The sequence below is a fragment of the Micropterus salmoides genome, unplaced genomic scaffold (genome assembly GCF_014851395.1).
Source record: "Micropterus salmoides isolate LMB-PRFRI ecotype aquatic unplaced genomic scaffold, ASM1485139v1 Ms_hic_scaffold_20, whole genome shotgun sequence".
Taxonomy (NCBI): Eukaryota; Metazoa; Chordata; class Actinopteri; order Centrarchiformes; family Centrarchidae; genus Micropterus; species Micropterus salmoides.
Window position 1 is genome coordinate 1,048,880 of NW_024041151.1, and position 18,828 is coordinate 1,067,707.

At 43.6% G+C, this 18,828-nt stretch overlaps 2 protein-coding genes across 2 annotated transcripts in view; both read left to right on the forward strand.

Annotated features, from left to right (window-relative positions):
* The first annotated feature begins 307 nt into the window (after positions 1–307).
* Positions 308–15,209, forward strand: LOC119914853 (polyunsaturated fatty acid lipoxygenase ALOX15B-like). Its single transcript, XM_038734396.1, has 15 exons — positions 308–3,039; positions 3,170–3,223; positions 3,748–3,940; positions 4,033–4,114; positions 4,203–4,325; positions 5,198–5,301; positions 5,615–5,787; positions 7,438–7,581; positions 7,940–8,143; positions 8,482–8,568; positions 11,047–11,216; positions 11,583–11,704; positions 12,000–12,100; positions 12,187–12,357; positions 14,527–15,209. The coding sequence occupies exons 1-15, from the start codon at positions 2,914–2,916 to the stop codon at positions 14,704–14,706; spliced, it is 2,034 nt and encodes a 677-aa protein (XP_038590324.1). The 5' UTR covers positions 308–2,913; the 3' UTR covers positions 14,707–15,209.
* A 2,625-nt stretch (positions 15,210–17,834) lies between these two features.
* The window catches only part of LOC119914930 (hydroperoxide isomerase ALOXE3-like), a 3,911-nt gene continuing 2,917 nt past the window's right edge, over positions 17,835–18,828 (forward strand). Inside the window, exons 1-2 of the mRNA XM_038734475.1 lie at positions 17,835–17,944; positions 18,519–18,715. Of these exons, the coding sequence (XP_038590403.1) occupies positions 17,835–17,944; positions 18,519–18,715 (307 nt within the window). The remainder of the gene's footprint in view (positions 17,945–18,518; positions 18,716–18,828) is intronic.

Genomic DNA, 18,828 nt, shown 5'->3' on the forward strand with positions numbered 1-18,828 from the left:
TGTCATCCTGCACATTGCTGCAGCTCCTTTTTCCACCCTGTGTTGAAGGCTTCGTTTTAGCTATGGAGTGATACATCTTGTCTCTAAATGATCTTTGTTGAGAGTTGCACATGCTCAGTTCCTAGTTAAGGACTACTAGCCAATCAGAAGCAGAGAAGGGCGGGTCAGCGAGAGGCCGGTAAACGGCTCGGCAACACGGACTGGAGCGAGAGTTTCAGAGCGGTGAGTTATTAATCTGTATCCATAAAGTTTTAACTGAGCTCTGTCTCTACATCACAGGAACAACTTTATGTCCACTGACTGCCTGGAGGGTAGCTAGTGTTTGGAAGGGAGAGGAGAGCTGCGTGCTGCAGCTCGCTGTTTCCTGAGGGCGTGTCGGAGTTGCCGCTCGGCGAGCGTTACATAAGGCGCGTTTAGCTTTCACCCCTGTGACGTCACAGGGATGAAAGGGAAGCAGCTGGACTCCAAACGAGCTGTTTTCAAGCACGCCTTTGGGCTATTTCACTTTGCAAACCTATTCCACGCACAAAAAAAGAGACGACTCAATATAATAATAGAATACCAGAATACCACCTCTTCAAAATATTCTGCTCTGTGTAAATTAACTCTTCTACACTTGTCCCCTGCATGTCTCCGTATTTACTTTGCATCGTCTGTTTCCCGCCGCCTCTCCGTCCTCCCGCGTTCCTCTCAGTAACAGCTGTGGTTCTTCACCGTCGCTGCTCTTCCTTCGTCTCTGGTAGAACTTTCTTCTTTAGCTGCGGAGTAGACAATCTGCTTCCTGTTTCCACCGGCACGCACGTGCTCAGTGCACGTGAGCGGTCACGTTTTCAGCTGCATACAGATGGTGATTGATTCTGATACGCAGCCGAAACGCTGGTGTGGGCGGAGATCGTTTTTTAGACGTAGATGTGTGAATGTGTCCTCTAAGGTCATCCTGTAGATCTGTGGTTCTCTCTGGTCCGGGGAGTTCTGCAGAACCTGAAAATCAGACTGCAGGTCCGTAAATGCTTGTGCAAGAGTAGGAGCTGCCGTGCACAACACTGTGTCATCACTATAAAGGTGAAAATTACACTTACTCACAGGAACACAAATGTTTTTGAGCACATTTTCATAAAAAAAAAAAACCCTGAGCAGAAACCAAAACAATCTGGAAACATCTCAGAACAGTCAAGTTCTCAAACAGATACTTGTGTTTGTCAGAACCAACAACTAATAACCTGGTTTATCTGCATTTAGCCACAAAAACTTCACATCCATCCATTCTTTAGTTTCTGACATGACTCTAAAGGATTCAGGAGGTCGTTCTGCTTCACAGCTGGATAAGACGCCCGGGTTCAGTCCCCCACTGTGACCCCTCGTTGCTCCAGAGGCGCGACCTCTGACCTGTATAGCAGCTGTAAGTCGCTTTGGATAAAATCATCAGCTAAATGAATGTAATGGTCTGTCGTTGGCGAAAACTTGAAACATCTAATGACGCCGCGGCGATGCAGACCGTAAAAGCTGTGATTGGTCGGCTTGATAGCATAATTTCCTCCAAGCCCACAGGAAGTTTGCAACGTTCTGCAACGGGCTTCAAGGTATGTTTTCTTCTGTTTGGTGGTCATGTCACAATGTGTTACCCAATCAGTTGCGACAAAAATGTAGTGCGCCTTCCTACACGACAGGGTGTTCGAGGCACCGCCGTTTCTGTTGGGCGCTGAACTCGCCCCAGTTTACTAGCGGCCGTAAAATGTTTCACTATCAGAGTTTGGTCGATAACATTTGGAAAGTCTAGAAGAGCCGCGCGGCACATTCAAGTTGGCGGAGGCTAAACAGGAAGTTGACACAAACGAACATGTTGCCCCGCCGCCGATGGTGTAATTGCAGAGCACGTCACCAGGGCAAGATGGCGGCTGCCGTATCCGGGAAATTTTGGCTTTGTACAGAGGCAGGAAGTGGAGACGCGGCGGCCATCTTTATCTACAGTCACAGCTCCGCCCCCTCCTGCAGCCGGATGATAAAGTCCCCCCCGACTCTCCCTCCTCCGACTTTAACAGATTATCAGTTATTAATAATTAATCGGAGGAATGATCGACACGCAGCTTCTGTGAGCTGAACTCTGCAGAAATGTGCAAACTAAATATTGACAGAAGCCGTCGCAGGAGATGTATTTCTCTCTGCTCGCAGTCGGAGAGGATTCTGTGCAGCACTTCATCAACGGTGAGTAATACTACATATTACTGTACTCAGTACTGCAGTACTGATCAATACTGAGTTAATGCTCATCAGGGAGGAGACCAGGCAGGATTTATTTCACCCTGAAGCGATTGTGAAAAATATATTTAATTGTGATCTTTGAGGGAACATTTTTATATAATTGTACTTTTTTGTTTATTATATTATTATATTTTTATCAACCATATTTAACTTATTAAGGTTTGATTTTTGCAGGATCTCAATAAAGATGTTTGGTGTCATTTACACAACATGTCCCGCCACTTTTAAAAGCATGTGTTAAAAATTTCCTGAAATGTTAAATAACAAAAGAAAATGTTTTGAGAAAGTTAGAAAGGCTGCCATGTAAATATAGAAGAAAGAAATGTGTATTGTCCTAAAAAAGTAATTTGAAAAACAAGCAACTGAATACTAATTTTTATACTTTGAGTCCGTGTGTTTAGGGTTTACCTGTATAAATAAATAAAGACACAACTTGTTAACGTAAACTCGAGTCTCTGCAGGTGTCTGTTTCTATCTAGTCTGATTAATCGTTCAGTTTGTCCTGATCGTCACGTGTTTGTCACTTAGAGTATATTTCTGTAAAGTATTTAATGTAAACACAAGCTACTATATAAAAAGTCATTTTCACACCTTCAGTATTTTTCATAATTCATATTGTTTTTTGCATTTTGTGCTGTTGTTTGTGCAGTTGCCATGGTGATATACCGCATCGTCGTGTACCAGGAACATTTGTTCCTCCGCGGCGACGCCCACCGAACCACCGTCCAGCTGGTTGGCAGCAGAGGAGCCAGCGAGCGCGTCCCATTGGCTGAGAGATCTGTGAGTCAGAGCCACCACCTAAAATGTTATTTTAGTTAAATAAAATATATCACAGATTTATAAATATATTTGTTTTTAACACTTAATAATAAAATTCCTCTAACTATGTTGTTCTGTTTGTATTTTTCAGGTTTGTCGGGTTTTGAAGAGCATGTGTTGCTGCTGCAAAACCACAGAAGAAAAAGTACAGAAATATAATTATTAATCAATTCTTTTAATATAATGTATATGAGGACATTTAAAGAGGTGGTTTTCTGCTCATTTTCAGGTTCCTCATCTTATTATTGGTTCTACCAGAGCAGGTTTACATGGTTATATTGTTTGTCATCCTGCACATTGCTGCAGCTCATCTTTCCATTCTGTGCTGAAGGCTTCGTTTTAGCTATGGAGTGAAACATCTTGTCTCTAAATGATCTTTGTTGGGAGTTGCTGTTTCTGAGGGCGTGTCGGAGTAGCCGCTTGGCGAGCATTATGACACGTATTTTCATTGTGATGTCACAAGAAAGGGAAGTAAAGGCTGGAATCCAAACGAGCTGTTTTCAGTTCAGAGCAGAGATGGGAACTCACTTTGGGCTTTTTCACTTTGCAAACCTGTTACAGCACAAAAAGGTTTATAACTCGATAAAGGAGAGGGGAAAGCAGAATACCGCCTCTTTAAGGCTAATTGTTCTGTAACTGCTGTTATGAGTGTTTAAACTCTGTTGCCAGGCAGAATACGAGGTTCAGTGTCCCAGGAGCCTTGGAGCTCTGCTATTGGTCCGTTTGGAAGCCCCGCCCACCGCAGCCAGTGATTGGTTCTGTTTGAAGGTCATCGTGACAACACCTGAGGGCGGAGTCTCACTGTTCCCCTGCTACCGATTGGTCAGCTGCTCGACCTCGCTGGCTCTCAGGGATTCGATTGGTCGGTTTTTAAACGTAGCTTCTCGCTAACAAAGTTTATTTATTTGAAGTCTGTGTTAATGTTTGTTTGTTTGTTTTGTTTTTGTTCTGAAGCAAAGTTTGTTTTCAACGACGTCCAACCAATCGAACTGGATCAGAGGGTGAACGAGCTGACGTGGCGCCGTCACACCTATCGGTAATCAATCAGAAGGTATTAATGAGGCGCTCAGCCTGTACGCTGCTTCATTAAGACGTTACAGGTGAAACGGGGCGTGTCTTCACAGGTGGAGTTGCTACGACGACGGTCTTCCGGAGACGATGAAGGCTGACAATGTAATGTCACTTCCTGCTGAGGTTCAATTCTCTGTCTCCAAGGCAACTGACATGATTCTGACTGTTGGCAAAGTGTACGTCCTGAAGAAACGGTTTACGGCAGTTCCTGTTCAGCGCTGCAGGAAGGTTTGCGAGCCCTGTGGTTTGCTCAGGTCAGGACCAGATCCAACACTTCTGCCTCTCACAGATCTACATTACTAGATCATTAGACCAGGTCGAACATGTTCCACTCCGTGTGAGACCTGAGCAGGTTTTAGGCGGGAATATAGAAACTAAAGGGTTCTCAAACCTTCCAGCACAACGGTTTATACCTTTATATGGTCTCTGCTGGTCTTTACTGCTCTGTACTGGTCTTTACTGGTCTGTTCGGGTCTCAGTTGGTCTTTACTAGTCTCTGCTGGTCTGTACTGGTCTCTACTGGTCTTTCTGGTCTTTATGGGTCTCTGCTGGTCTGTACTGGTCTTTACAGGTCTCTGTTGGTCTGTACTGGTCTTTACAGGTCTCTGTTGGTCTGTACTGGTCTTCACTGGTCAATTGTGTTCTGTTATGATCTGTAATATTCTCTGCTGGTCTTGACTGATCTTAACTGGTCTCTGTTGGTCTCTACTGGTCTTTGCTTGTCTGTACTGATCTTTAGTGGTCTGTGTTGGTCTTTACTGCTCTGTACTGATCTTTACTAGTCTGTTCTAGTCTCTGTTGGTCTTTACTAGTCTCTGTTGGTCTTTACTGGTCTCTGCTGGTCTTTTCTGGTCTTTACGGGTCTCTGCTGGTCTTTATGGGTCTCTGCTGGTCTGTACTGGTCTTCACTGGTCTGTTCTTGTCTCTCTTGGTCTTTACTTGTCTCTGCTGGTCTGTACTGGTCTCTGCTGGTCTTTTCTGGTCTTTACGGGTCTCTACTTTTTTTTGTGGTCTTCACTGGTCTGTTCTGGTCTTGTTCTGTCTTCAGACTGGTGGAGTTGGGTCTGCAGAGCTTCCTGTTCTCTCAGAAGCGTTGGTCCAGTTTCCATCAGATCCATCAGCTCTGCCAGCAGACCAGGACCCCGACCTGCAGTGAGACCACCATCCATGAACTATCAGTAATCAATAGAACACAGCAGGTCACTGAGCTCTCAGACTGGAGTTTCCACAAGGAGCTGAAATCTGATCAAAAAGATTTACAGCAGAACAACAACTGAGTTACTTATCACAGATCAATAATCAATAGTCCAGCGAGGGGACCAAACAGGAACGTGTTTGAACCTTCACAGGCCGGAGCAAAACACTTTCATCAATAATCAGATGTGTATTGATTAATCTGCTCCTTTTTCTTTTACATATTCCTGATGTTGATTCTGCGTCATTGATCACGTCTTTCCTGTGTCAGGATTGGTGGAGCGCCTCTGGAGGGAGGACTGGTTCTTCGGACATCAGTTCCTGAACGGAGCCAACCCGACTCTGATTCGCCGCTGCACAGAAATCCCGCCCAACATGGCCGTTACCGAGGAGACGGTGGCGGTGGCCCTGGAGGGCGGAGCCAGCCTCAGACAGGAAGTGGAGGTGAAGCGACCTTTATTACAACAGCGAGTTAAAATTAATTTAAAGCTGAGTGTGAGCCTTAATGAGGTTATTGATTATCTGGTCTTACAGAGGGGGAACGTGTTCCTGAATATTAATCAGGGTATTGATCATCTGGTCTTACAGAGGGGGAACGTGTTCCTGAATATTAATCAGGGTATTGATCATCTGGTCTTACAGAGGGGGAACGTGTTTGTGAATATTAATCAGGGTATTGATCATCCGGTCTTCCAGAGGGGTACCGTGTTTGTGAATATTAATCAGGGTATTGATCATCTGGTCTTACAGAGGGGGAACGTGTTTGTGAATATTAATCAGGGTATTGATTATCCGGTCTTCCAGAGGGGGACCGTGTTTGTGAATATTAATCAGGGTATTGATCATCTGGTCTTACAATGGGGGACCGTGTTTGTGAATATTAATCAGGGTATTGATCATCCGGTCTTCCAATGGGGGACCGTGTTTGTGAATATTAATCAGGGTATTGATCATCCGGTCTTCCAATGGGGGACCGTGTTTGTGAATATTAATCAGGGTATTGATCATCCGGTCTTCCAATGGGGGACCGTGTTTGTGAATATTAATCAGGGTATTGATCATCTGGTCTTCCAATGGGGGACCGTGTTTGTGAATATTAATCAGGGTATTGATCATCCGGTCTTCCAAAGGGGGACCGTGTTTGTGAATATTAATCAGGGTATTGATTATCCGGTCTTCCAGAGGGGGACCGTGTTTGTGAATATTAATCAGGGTATTGATCATCCGGTCTTCCAATGGGGGACCGTGTTTGTGAATATTAATCAGGGTATTGATCATCTGGTCTTCCAATGGGGGACCGTGTTTGTGAATATTAATCAGGGTATTGATCATCTGGTCTTCCAATGGGGGACCGTGTTTGTGAATATTAATCAGGGTATTGATCATCTGGTCTTCCAATGGGGGACCGTGTTTGTGAATATTAATCAGGGTATTGATCATCTGGTCTTCCAATGGGGGACCGTGTTTGTGAATATTAATCAGGGTATTGATCATCCGGTCTTACAGAGGACCGTGTTTGTGAATATTAATCAGGGTATTGATCATCCGGTCTTCCAGAGGGGGACCGTGTTTGTGAATATTAATCAGGGTATTGATCATCTGGTCTTACAGAGGGGGAACGTGTTTGTGAATATTAATCAGGGTATTGATTATCCGGTCTTCCAGAGGGGGACCGTGTTTGTGAATATTAATCAGGGTATTGATCATCCGGTCTTCCAATGGGGGACCGTGTTTGTGAATATTAATCAGGGTAATGATCATCTGGTCTTCCAATGGGGGACCGTGTTTGTGAATATTAATCAGGGTATTGATCATCTGGTCTTCCAATGGGGGACCGTGTTTGTGAATATTAATCAGGGTATTGATCATCTGGTCTTACAGAGGGGGAATGTGTTTGTGAATATTAATCAGGGTATTGATTATCCGGTCTTCCAGAGGGGGACCGTGTTTGTGAATATTAATCAGGGTCTTGATCATCCGGTCTTCCAGAGGGGGAACGTGTTCCTGAATATTAATCAGGGTATTGATCATCCGGTCTTACAGAGGACCGTGTTTGTGAATATTAATGAGGGTATTGATCATCTGGTCCTGCAGAAGGGGAACGTGTTCGTGGTGGACTACAGGCTGCTGGACGGCCTCACAGCCAACACTGTCAACAGGAAGCAGAACTACCTGACGGCTCCACTCATCCTGCTGCACCTGAACTCCAGAAACCAGCTGCTGCCTATTGCTATCCAGGTAACTTGACCCTTGACCTCTGACCCTTGTTTTTCTGGAACATATTTAACGTTACAGTCTCGAGTGTTTTGTGTGCTGAAGTGGTTTTGAGTTTTGTTCCTGGCTCCCGGGGTCAGAGAGTCTCTCCTCCTCATTCTGCTGGAAACTTCTCAGCAGCTGTTGGATGGATCGTTCAAACATTTAAAGTTTCCAGACGATGAAACCTAAAAACTTTGGTGACTCTTCATCATCTGGAGCCTCATCAGGTCACCGAGTTCAGCTTCCTGCCAAATACCTGCCGAGACGGACTTTCAGCTGCACGCTGCTAGTTAGCTAATGTTAGCATCAGCTCCTTACGTGTCCTTGTCTCCTTTCCTAGCTGAAGCAGTCTCCAGGTGAGACCAACCCGGTCTTCATCCCTCAGGATCTGGAAGCTGATTGGCTGACAGCCAAAACATTTGTGCGCTCTGCCGATTTCGCCGACCACGAGCTGCGTTCTCACTTCCTGCGCACACATGTGATGTCAGAGCTCTTCGCCATGGCAACGCTTCGCAACTTTCCCATGGTGCACCCTCTCTACAAGGTACAGCGAGTATTATCTGTGTAACTGCAGTACTCATTTGTGTATAGATACGGCACTGAATGGAGAATTTTCTGAAATTACATAGAAGTTTTGTGTATATTTTATTTGCCTTCATGTGCAGTTGCTGTAGTATTTTTAGCATTTGCAGTATTCGCAGTATGTTTTGTGTTTTCTTATTAATCTCTGTGACACTTTTTATAACTGTCCTGTGAAAACACATATCTCCAAAGTGAGTAAGTGTGCCTTTAATCCGGAGATACGTGGTTTTCACTTTGTGTAGGTGTGGCAGTAGTAGTGTTGCTTGTACTTTCTGCGGTACTTGTCCTGTCCTTTTGCAGCTGTTGGCGCCTCATTTCCGTTTCACCCTGGAGATCGACACTCTGGCTCGCCAGCTGCTGCTGTCTGAGGGAGGGTCACTGAAACAGGTCAGGCTCCGCCCCCATGATATCATGATATGAAATCAACATCAGCTGTTATCTGATCATGTTAGTATTTATTATAGATTTTTAGATAGACTTTTTCCTTATTAGATCAATTTCAGTAGAGTAACTAGGCCAAATGTACTGCAGTATTTATTATAAGCACTATATACACAGCAGTATTCATAAGTACTATATATACTGCACTATTTATTCATTAACACTATATATATACTGCACTATTTATTCATTAACACTATATATATACTGCACTATTTATTCATTAACACTATATATATATATACTGCACTATTTATTCATTAACACTATATATACTGCACTATTTATTCATTAACACTATATATATACTGCACTATTTATTCATTAACACTATATATACTGCACTATTTATTCATTAACACTATATATACTGCACTATTTATTCATTAACACTATATATACTGCACTATTTATTCATTAACACTATATATATATACTGCACTATTTATTCATTAACACTATATATACTGCACTATTTATTCATTAACACTATATATATATACTGCACTATTTATTCATTAACACTATATATATACTGCACTATTTATTCATTAACACTATATATATATACTGCACTATTTATTCATTAACACTATATATATATACTGCACTATTTATTCATTAACACTATATATATATACTGCACTATTTATTCATTAACACTATATATATACTGCACTATTTATTCATTAACACTATATATATACTGCACTATTTATTCATTAACACTATATATACTGCACTATTTATTCATTAACACTATATATACTGCACTATTTATTCATTAACACTATATATATACTGCACTATTTATTCATTAACACTATATATATATACTGCACTATTTATTCATTAACACTATATATATACTGCACTATTTATTCATTAACACTATATATATATACTGCACTATTTATTCATTAACACTATATATATATACTGCACTATTTATTCATTAACACTATATATATATACTGCACTATTTATTCATTAACACTATATATATATATACTGCACTATTTATTCATTAACACTATATATACTGCACTATTTATTCATTAACACTATATATATATATACTGCACTATTTATTCATTAACACTATATATATATATACTGCACTATTTATTCATTAACACTATATATATATACTGCACTATTTATTCATTAACACTATATATATACTGCACTATTTATTCATTAACACTATATATATACTGCACTATTTATTCATTAACACTATATATATATACTGCACTATTTATTCATTAACACTATATATATATACTGCACTATTTATTCATTAACACTATATATATACTGCACTATTTATTCATTAACACTATATATATATATACTGCACTATTTATTCATTAACACTATATATATACTGCACTATTTATTCATTAACACTATATATATATACTGCACTATTTATTCATTAACACTATATATATATACTGCACTATTTATTCATTAACACTATATATATATATACTGCACTATTTATTCATTAACACTATATATATACTGCACTATTTATTCATTAACACTATATATATATATACTGCACTATTTATTCATTAACACTATATATATATACTGCACTATTTATTCATTAACACTATATATATACTGCACTATTTATTCATTAACACTATATATATATACTGCACTATTTATTCATTAACACTATATATACTGCACTATTTATTCATTAACACTATATATATACTGCACTATTTATTCATTAACACTATATATACTGCACTATTTATTCATTAACACTATATATATATACTGCACTATTTATTCATTAACACTATATATACTGCACTATTTATTCATTAACACTATATATACTGCACTATTTATTCATTAACACTATATATATATACTGCACTATTTATTCATTAACACTATATATATATACTGCACTATTTATTCATTAACACTATATATATACTGCACTATTTATTCATTAACACTATATATATATATACTGCACTATTTATTCATTAACACTATATATATATACTGCACTATTTATTCATTAACACTATATATATATACTGCACTATTTATTCATTAACACTATATATATACTGCACTATTTATTCATTAACACTATATATATATACTGCACTATTTATTCATTAACACTATATATATACTGCACTATTTATTCATTAACACTATATATATACTGCACTATTTATTCATTAACACTATATATATATACTGCACTATTTATTCATTAACACTATATATATACTGCACTATTTATTCATTAACACTATATATACTGCATGTATTCATTAACACTATATATACTGCAGTATTTAGTCATAAGTACCATATCTACTGCTGTATTTAGTACTACACACTACTGATTCTTATTCTCTCGTCTCATTAAATATTCAGTACACGGCAGTGGGCGGAGCCGCAGCGTTGGAGTTCCTCAGGAGGGCGTCTGCCTCGCTCACCTATCAGGATCTTTGTTTACCAGATGACATCACGGGGCGTGGCCTGGACTCCATTCCTGGTTATTATTATCGTGACGACGGCCTGCGGCTGTGGGACATCATCCACAAGTGAGCTGTGATTGGTCGAGCGGGTGTTTCCTGTTGCAAAGTGTGATGTCACTGCGGGGTCAGAAACCTGGTGGGAGTTCAATCTCGAAACCTTTCGGCACGTTTCCTTGAAACATTGTGCAACGTTCAACAAGGAGCTTCGAGGTCCCAGGTGTTAACCAATCAGCTGCGATAAGTTTGTAAACACAACAGTGTTAAAAAGGCGGGAAAGTGCAGACACAACTCGCCCCTGATGGCGGTGGCGGCTGTTATTTTTAAACTATGATGATGAAGCTGATTAACTAATAAACAATAATCAAAAATAAAAGCAGGATTACTGTGTTGGTGTTGGCAGAAAAACAAAGTAACCTCTCTGACTGACTGCAGGTACGTAGGGGGCGTGGTCAGCTACTATTACCGCAGCGACGATGATGTCATCAGAGATTCAGAGCTGCAGAGCTGGATCAATGAGGTCATCGTGTTTGGGCGCCTCGGAGACGAGAACAAAGGTATTTACTGCAGTACTCCTGTTGTACAGTATTTAAACTGCAGTACTGTGGAGTTTTTACTGCAGTATTCCTGTTGTGCAGTATTTAAACTGCAGTACTGTGGAGTTTTTACTGCAGTATTCCTGTTGTGCAGTATTTAAACTGCAGTACTGTGGAGTTTTTACTGCAGTATTCCTGTTGTGCAGTATTTAAACTGCAGTACTGTGGAGTTTTTACTGCAGTATTCCTGTTGTACAGTATTTAAACGCTGGAGTTGAAACAGTTAGTACCAGTAACCTCAAAATCTGTCTCTCAGGTTTCCCAAAATCCTTCACTTCAGCGACGGACCTGACGTACTTTGTTACCATGGTGATCTTCAACGCGTCGGCACAGCACGCGGCCGTTAATGACGCTCAGGTGACATCAGACTCTGTGGGTCTTTAAAGGTCCTGTACCTCACTGGCCGGTGGTTAAATCCTGGATCTGAATGTCTCCCCGTGCAGCTGGACTATTTCGGCTGGATGCCCAACGCCCCGGTGGGTCTGCTGCGCCCTCCTCCGGCCTGCAGGGGGCGCTGCAGCGAGCGGAGCCTGCTGGACAGCTTTCCTGACGTGGACGCCACTGTGCACGGCCTCGCCACCGTTTACCTGCTCAGCAAGAAACCTGCAGACTTCGTATGAACACGCAGACCACAAACACAACACGCACACTTCATGTTAACATCCTGTCCCACACGCTGCCCCAGCTAGCCGAGCTAGCGGCTCAGTGGATGCTAAAGTCAGAGAGTCCGATTTATCCGCTGAATGTCGTTAATGCCGGAGAAGGTTTGTGGTTAAAGCAGGAGCTTTTACAGGAGGCTCCGGGTTAAAGGTGTTCAAACTGTTGTTTGCTTTCCCAGATAATTCTCTGGAGAATGTGCCTTTAATGCTGGAATTACTCGGGAGCTGAAATATGCTGAAAGTTAGGAACCGATAATCAGAATCTAAACGCACGGGTCTCATCCAATCCACAGTTCGTGGAAGTTTGGTTCCAACCCTGGTCACGCGTAGTTGTAGTAGGCGTGTCCTCCTCCTGCCGTCTGGCTGTGAAGTGATTCCTTCCTAAAACACTTGAACACAACTTTTACAAACTTTTTGGGCTTGTGAGTTGTAAAGCTATTAAACGTCTCCTCGTGACCTCTGCCACAGGTCACGACCTCTGTTACAGGTCACAGCCTGAGGTCACAACCTCTGTTACAGGTCGTGACCTCTGTTACAGGTCACAGCCTGAGGTCACGGCCTGAGGTCACGGCCTGAGGTCATGGCCTCTGTTACAGGTCGTGACCTCTGTTACAGGTCGTGACCTCTGCCACAGGTCACGGCCTGAGGTCACAACCTCTGTTACAGGTCGTGACCTCTGCCACAGGTCACGGCCTGAGGTCACGACCTCTGTTACAGGTCACGATCTCTGTTACAGGTCGTGACCTCTGTTACAGGTCACGGCCTGAGGTCACGACCTCTGTTACAGGTCGTGACCTCTGTTACAGGTCGTGACCTCTGCCACAGGTCACGGCCTGAGGTCACAACCTCTGTTACAGGTCGCGACCTCTGTTACAGGTCGTGACCTCAGGCCGTGACCTCTGTTACAGGTCACGGCCTGAGGTCACGACCTCTGTTACAGGTCACGACCTCTGTTACAGGTCGTGACCTCTGTTACAGGTCGTGACCTCTGCCACAGGTCACGGCCTGAGGTCACAACCTCTGTTACAGGTCGTGACCTCTGTTACAGGTCGTGACCTCTGCCACAGGTCACGGCCTGAGGTCACAACCTCTGTTACAGGTCACGACCTCTGTTACAGGTCGTGACCTCTGTTACAGGTCACGACCTCTGTTACAGGTCGTGACCTCTGTTACAGGTCGTGACCTCTGCCACAGGTCACGGCCTGAGGTCACAACCTCTGTTACAGGTCGTGACCTCTGTTACAGGTCACAGCCTGAGGTCACAACCTCTGTTACAGGTCGTGGCCTCTGTTACAGGTCGTGTCCTCTGTTACAGGTCGTGACCTCTGTTACAGGTCACAGCCTGAGGTCACAACCTCTGTTACAAGTCGTGGCCTCTGTTACAGGTCGTGTCCTCTGTTACAGGTCGTGGCCTCTGTTACAGGTCGTGTCCTCTGTTACAGGTCGTGTCCTCTGTTACAGGTCACGGCCTCTGTTACAGGTCGTACAGGTCGTGCCCTCTTGTACAGGTCGTGACCTCTGTTACAGATCGTGACCTCTGTTAAAGGTCACGGCCTGAGGTCAGAGTTCTTCTTCTCTTATAAACTCAGGTAGAGTGCCTGTCGTATTGATCAGCTCTTAATGTTCCTGAAGGTTCCTCTGGGCGGCTCGAAGCAGGTCACGGCCTCTGTTACAGGTCGTGACCTCTGTTACAGGTCGTGACCTCTGTTACAGGTCGTGACCTCTGTTGCAGGTCACGGCCTCTGTTACAGGTCGTGACCTCTGCCACAGGTCACGGCCTGAGGTCACAACCTCTGTTACAGGTCGTGACCTCTGCCACAGGTCACGGCCTGAGGTCACAACCTCTGTTACAGGTCGTGACCTCTGTTACAGGTCGTGACCTCTGCCACAGGTCACGGCCTGAGGTCACGGCCTCTGCCACAGGTCACGGCCTGAGGTCACGGCCTCTGCCACAGGTCACGGCCTGAGGTCACGGCCTCTGCCACAGGTCACGGCCTGAGGTCACGGCCTCTGTTACAGGTCGTGACCTCTGTTAAAGGTCACGGCCTGAGGTCAGAGTTCTTCTTCTCTTATAAACTCAGGTAGAGTGCCTGTCGGATTGATCAGCTCTTAATGTTCTTGAAGGTTCCTCTGGGCGGCTCGAAGCAGCAGCTCTTCACCGAGAGCGTTCCCATGGAGATGGCGGCCTGTTTCCATAGCGACCTGAAACGTCTCAGCTGTGACATCGCGGCGAGGAACGTCGGCCTGAAGCTGCCATATGTCTACCTGGACCCCGCCGCCGTGGAGGACAGCGTGACGCGCTGATGCTACGGCTAGCACTGTCTGCATTACCTGAATATGTTAGCTTAGCATGACCTTAATGAGTTAGCTTAGCAGTACATGAATTAGTTAGCGTCACCCGAGTGTGTTAGCGTAGCATCACCTGAATGAGTTAGCTTAAGATGATGTGAATGAATTAGCTTAGCATCACCTAAATGAGTTAGCTTAGGATGATGTGATTGAATTAGCTTAGCTTCACCTAAATGAGTTAGCTTAGGATGATGTGATTGAATTAGCTTAGCATTACCTAAATGAGTAAGCTTAGGATGATGTGAATGAATTAGCTTAGCATCACCTAAATGAATTAGCTTGGCATCATGTAAATGTGTTAGCTTAGCATCACCTGAATGAGTTAGCATGGCATCATGTGGATATGTTAGCTTAGCATCACCTGAATGAGTTAGCATGGCATCATGTGAATGTGTTAGCTTAGCATCATCTGGCTGAGTTATTTATTTTTCATTTGAATAAACAGTTTATAAAATGTATTAGTCAAGTGTTCTCAGTTTGATTTTCTCCAAATACTTTAGGATTTTCTGAAGTATAAAAGTACTCATTTAGAAAGGCTCCTATAATAACTGAATCTTTAAGATTCATCAAACACACCATATTTTATAGAAGTACATTAATACATGATCACGTGTTGTGGTTAAAGTGTAAATCATTACAGTTACATCCTCTTCTTTCTAACTCAGAGAGCTCTGACCAATCAAAGCAAAGTTACCTCACACATTTAAATCTAGTCTTTTAAAACAAATCAAAGCCTTGCTGTTACAATTAAACACAATGTTGTTGTCACTGAAAACTAAATGTCAGAGTGTCTCTGGTAATATTTTTGTACCGGTTTATCCTTCAGTTCATTGACCAGATGTAACATGTCAGTGGTGGTCTGCAGGTCAGTGGTGGTCTACAGGTCAGTAGTGGTCTACAGGTCAGTAGTGGTCTACAGGTCAGTGGTGGTCTACATGTCAGTGGTGGTCTGCAGGTCAGTGGTGGTCTACAGGTCAGTAGTGGTCTACAGGTCAGTAGTGGTCTACAGGTCAGTGGTGGTCTACATGTCAGTGGTGGTCTGCAGGTCAGTGGTGGTCTACATGTCAGTGGTGGTCTACAGGTCAGTAGTGGTCTACAGGTCAGTAGATGCCTGCAGGTCAGTGGTGGTCTACATGTCAGTAGTGGTCTACATGTCAGTAGTGGTCTACAGGTCAGTGGTGGTCTGCAGGTCAGTGGTGGTCTACAGGTCAGTGGTGGTCTACAGGTCAGTGGTGGTCTGCAGGTCAGTGGTGGTCTACATGTCAGTGGTGGTCTGCAGGTCAGTGGTGGTCTACATGTCAGTGGTGGTCTACATGTCAGTAGTGGTCTACAGGTCAGTGGTGGTCTACATGTCAGTGGTGGTCTGCAGGTCAGTGGTGGTCTACATGTCAGTGGTGGTCTACATGTCAGTGGTGGTCTACATGTCAGTGGTGGTCTGCAGGTCAGTGGTGGTCTGCAGGTCAGTGGTGGTCTGCATGTCAGTGGTGGTCTGCAGGTCAGTGGTGGTCTACATGTCAGTGGTGGTCTGCAGGTCAGTGGTGGTCTGCAGGTCAGTGGTGGTCTACATGTCAGTGGTGGTCTGCAGGTCAGTGGTGGTCTGCAGGTCAGTGGTGGTCTACATGTATGTATTTGCTGTATTGTCACCCACTTAACTTTCTGCATTTATTGGCTGAAATAAATGAATCAGCAGCTTGAATGTTTGTTTGCAGCCAAACTACAGAGCAAAATCACACTCTGACTGAACTAACTTCTATTAGTGTCATTAAATAGCATTCTTTGCACCTGCAAATTATCTAAGAGAGAGGAATTAGATATGGTGTTGCTTTATCAGAAGAACTCTGTCTGGACTGAGTAAATTCCCCCACGCAGCTAACATTACAATAACTGTAGAGAGAAAATGGAAGAAGAGAACATGTCTGTCTCACCTGGTGACATCTAAGTGTAGCTCTGCGAGCGCAGTTGACACACACCCTGGGGGCTAAACCCCCCGTCCTTCTGTCTTAGTGACGTCCCTGAAACAGCAGCAGGCTCTCCCAGCTTCCTCAGCCGGTTGGTTTGGAGTCTGAACTCAGGGCCCAGAATCGTTGCTCGGGTCTGGATAGGACTTGCAGTGGCTGCTGTGGGAAAATAAAGTGTCTGACTTCAGCACAACATGCTGTGAGTTGTGCAGTCAGAGTTTACAGCAGCAGCGCTCTGTGAGTGGCTGCTCTGGCCTCCTGAAACCTTTAAGACAGTATTTCATTTATTCACGTGCTGCTGGTTCAGTCCGTTAAAAGAAAGACTCTTAATCTCAGTGTCTGATAACGCAGGCTGTTGTTGTTCCTGTTCTGACCCTGAGCGGCTGTTAGGTCTAGCGTTTAATCTGACACATTTCTAAATTATCCTTACGCCCTGTAGGCAAAATCAAACCGCAGAAACAGTTAAAAGCATTAAAGTCTGTTCTTCATAACGAGTATGACTGAAATCTGTTGCTTCTGTAAAGGTGTGAGCTGCGCTCTGTTGGTCGGCCTTCCTCCTGTTACTGTAAAGCTCACAGGGAATAAAACACATGTTCAGTACCTTTACGCCTTCTTTTAGTAGGTGTTGTTTTCATCATTCTGTCTGGTGAGAGAAAGCTGTTACTGGAAGGCTTCAGCAGAGCGTGTCATACAGGGTTGTACTTATTATATCACCCTCTGTTCTCACTGCCCCTATTCCATCATCCACATCCATCAAACTGTGCTCTGTGCAGAGTCTGGATTCAGCAGTCCCTGTGTGCGATAAAGGTCACCCAATCAGAGCTCTGATAACTGAAACAAGTGTTTAATAAATACGTCGTCAGAATTCATCAACAGGATGGATCCAGACGTTAAACTGGGACTTGAATGAAGCAGAAATGTGTCCGTCAGACGAGCTCAGGGGTTTTTCTTGCATTGATACAATAACATTTGTTTTGACTCAGAGTATGAGGTTAAACAAAAAAACTATGCTGAGAAAACTAGAAGGCTGTAGTTAGATCAGCTTTATGAACTTTAATGTGCCAGTTGAACAAAGTCGATCTTCTGACTTCAACTCCTTTTCTCTGAGCGTCTCTCTGCTCCAGGATGTTTCTACCTGAGGAGCAGAGTGCTCGTCTCATCCAATCCCAGACAGTTCTGCGTCTGTCAGACGGCCTGCAGGGCTTACTGCCCCAGCTGCAGAGCAGTAACACAGGGTAACGCAGGTAGATTTTGTTAAAATACTTCTGTCGCTAATATTAGGACGTTCTTCTGGGCCTGTCAGAGAACACAGATCTGATTCTGAACCTGCTGCTGAACCCAGGAGCTGTTAAAGTCCAGGAGTTTCTAACTGAATTAAAGTGAATTCATTTCTCATGGAGGTGAAAAGGAGCCAGAGTCACATTTAAAGAGTCACTTCCCCAAACAGAGACACACAGAGGAGCGAAGACTGAACCAGGACTCTGCAGATATTAAATGAGTTGATCTACAGGAGGAACTGATCTGAGAGCTGCTGCACGGACTTGGTTCTGTTAGAGGTTAAATTGTCACGTGTCATCTGAATTTCTTTGACATAAATTTCCTCCATTAATTTGTGAAGAAACAAAATCACCAGAATGCAGGAAAGTAAGTGTTTCTTGCTCAATTGTTTCAGGGGGAGGCCCCCAGACCCCCCAGCTGAATTATTATTATCATCCTGCCTCGTGCGCTCCGTCTCAGGGAGGGAGGAGACCGGAGGAGCAGCCTCCAGACTGACCAATGAAACAGCGTCCTCAGTCTCTGCGCTTCCAGCCGCTTTTCTTTCTTCGGAGACGATGGCCTGGGTTTGGATCACTCTGATGACTCTAGCCCGCTCAGCACGGCCCAGGAGCCGCAGCGGGACGCGGACGGAGGTCTGGCCGGCCTGAAGGCGCTGTTCTCGGACCCGCCGCTGGAGACCGAGAGCTGGGGAGGATTTGTCCCGGTGCCGGTCTGGAGGTTTCTGAAAGGTAAAACCACCAGGTCCAGGTCTTTGAGAGGACTCAGCTGTAGCTTTTAATTGTAATGAACATGAACCCCCCCCCCCCCCCCCCCCCAAACACTAAAGTAAACCGGGAACTGA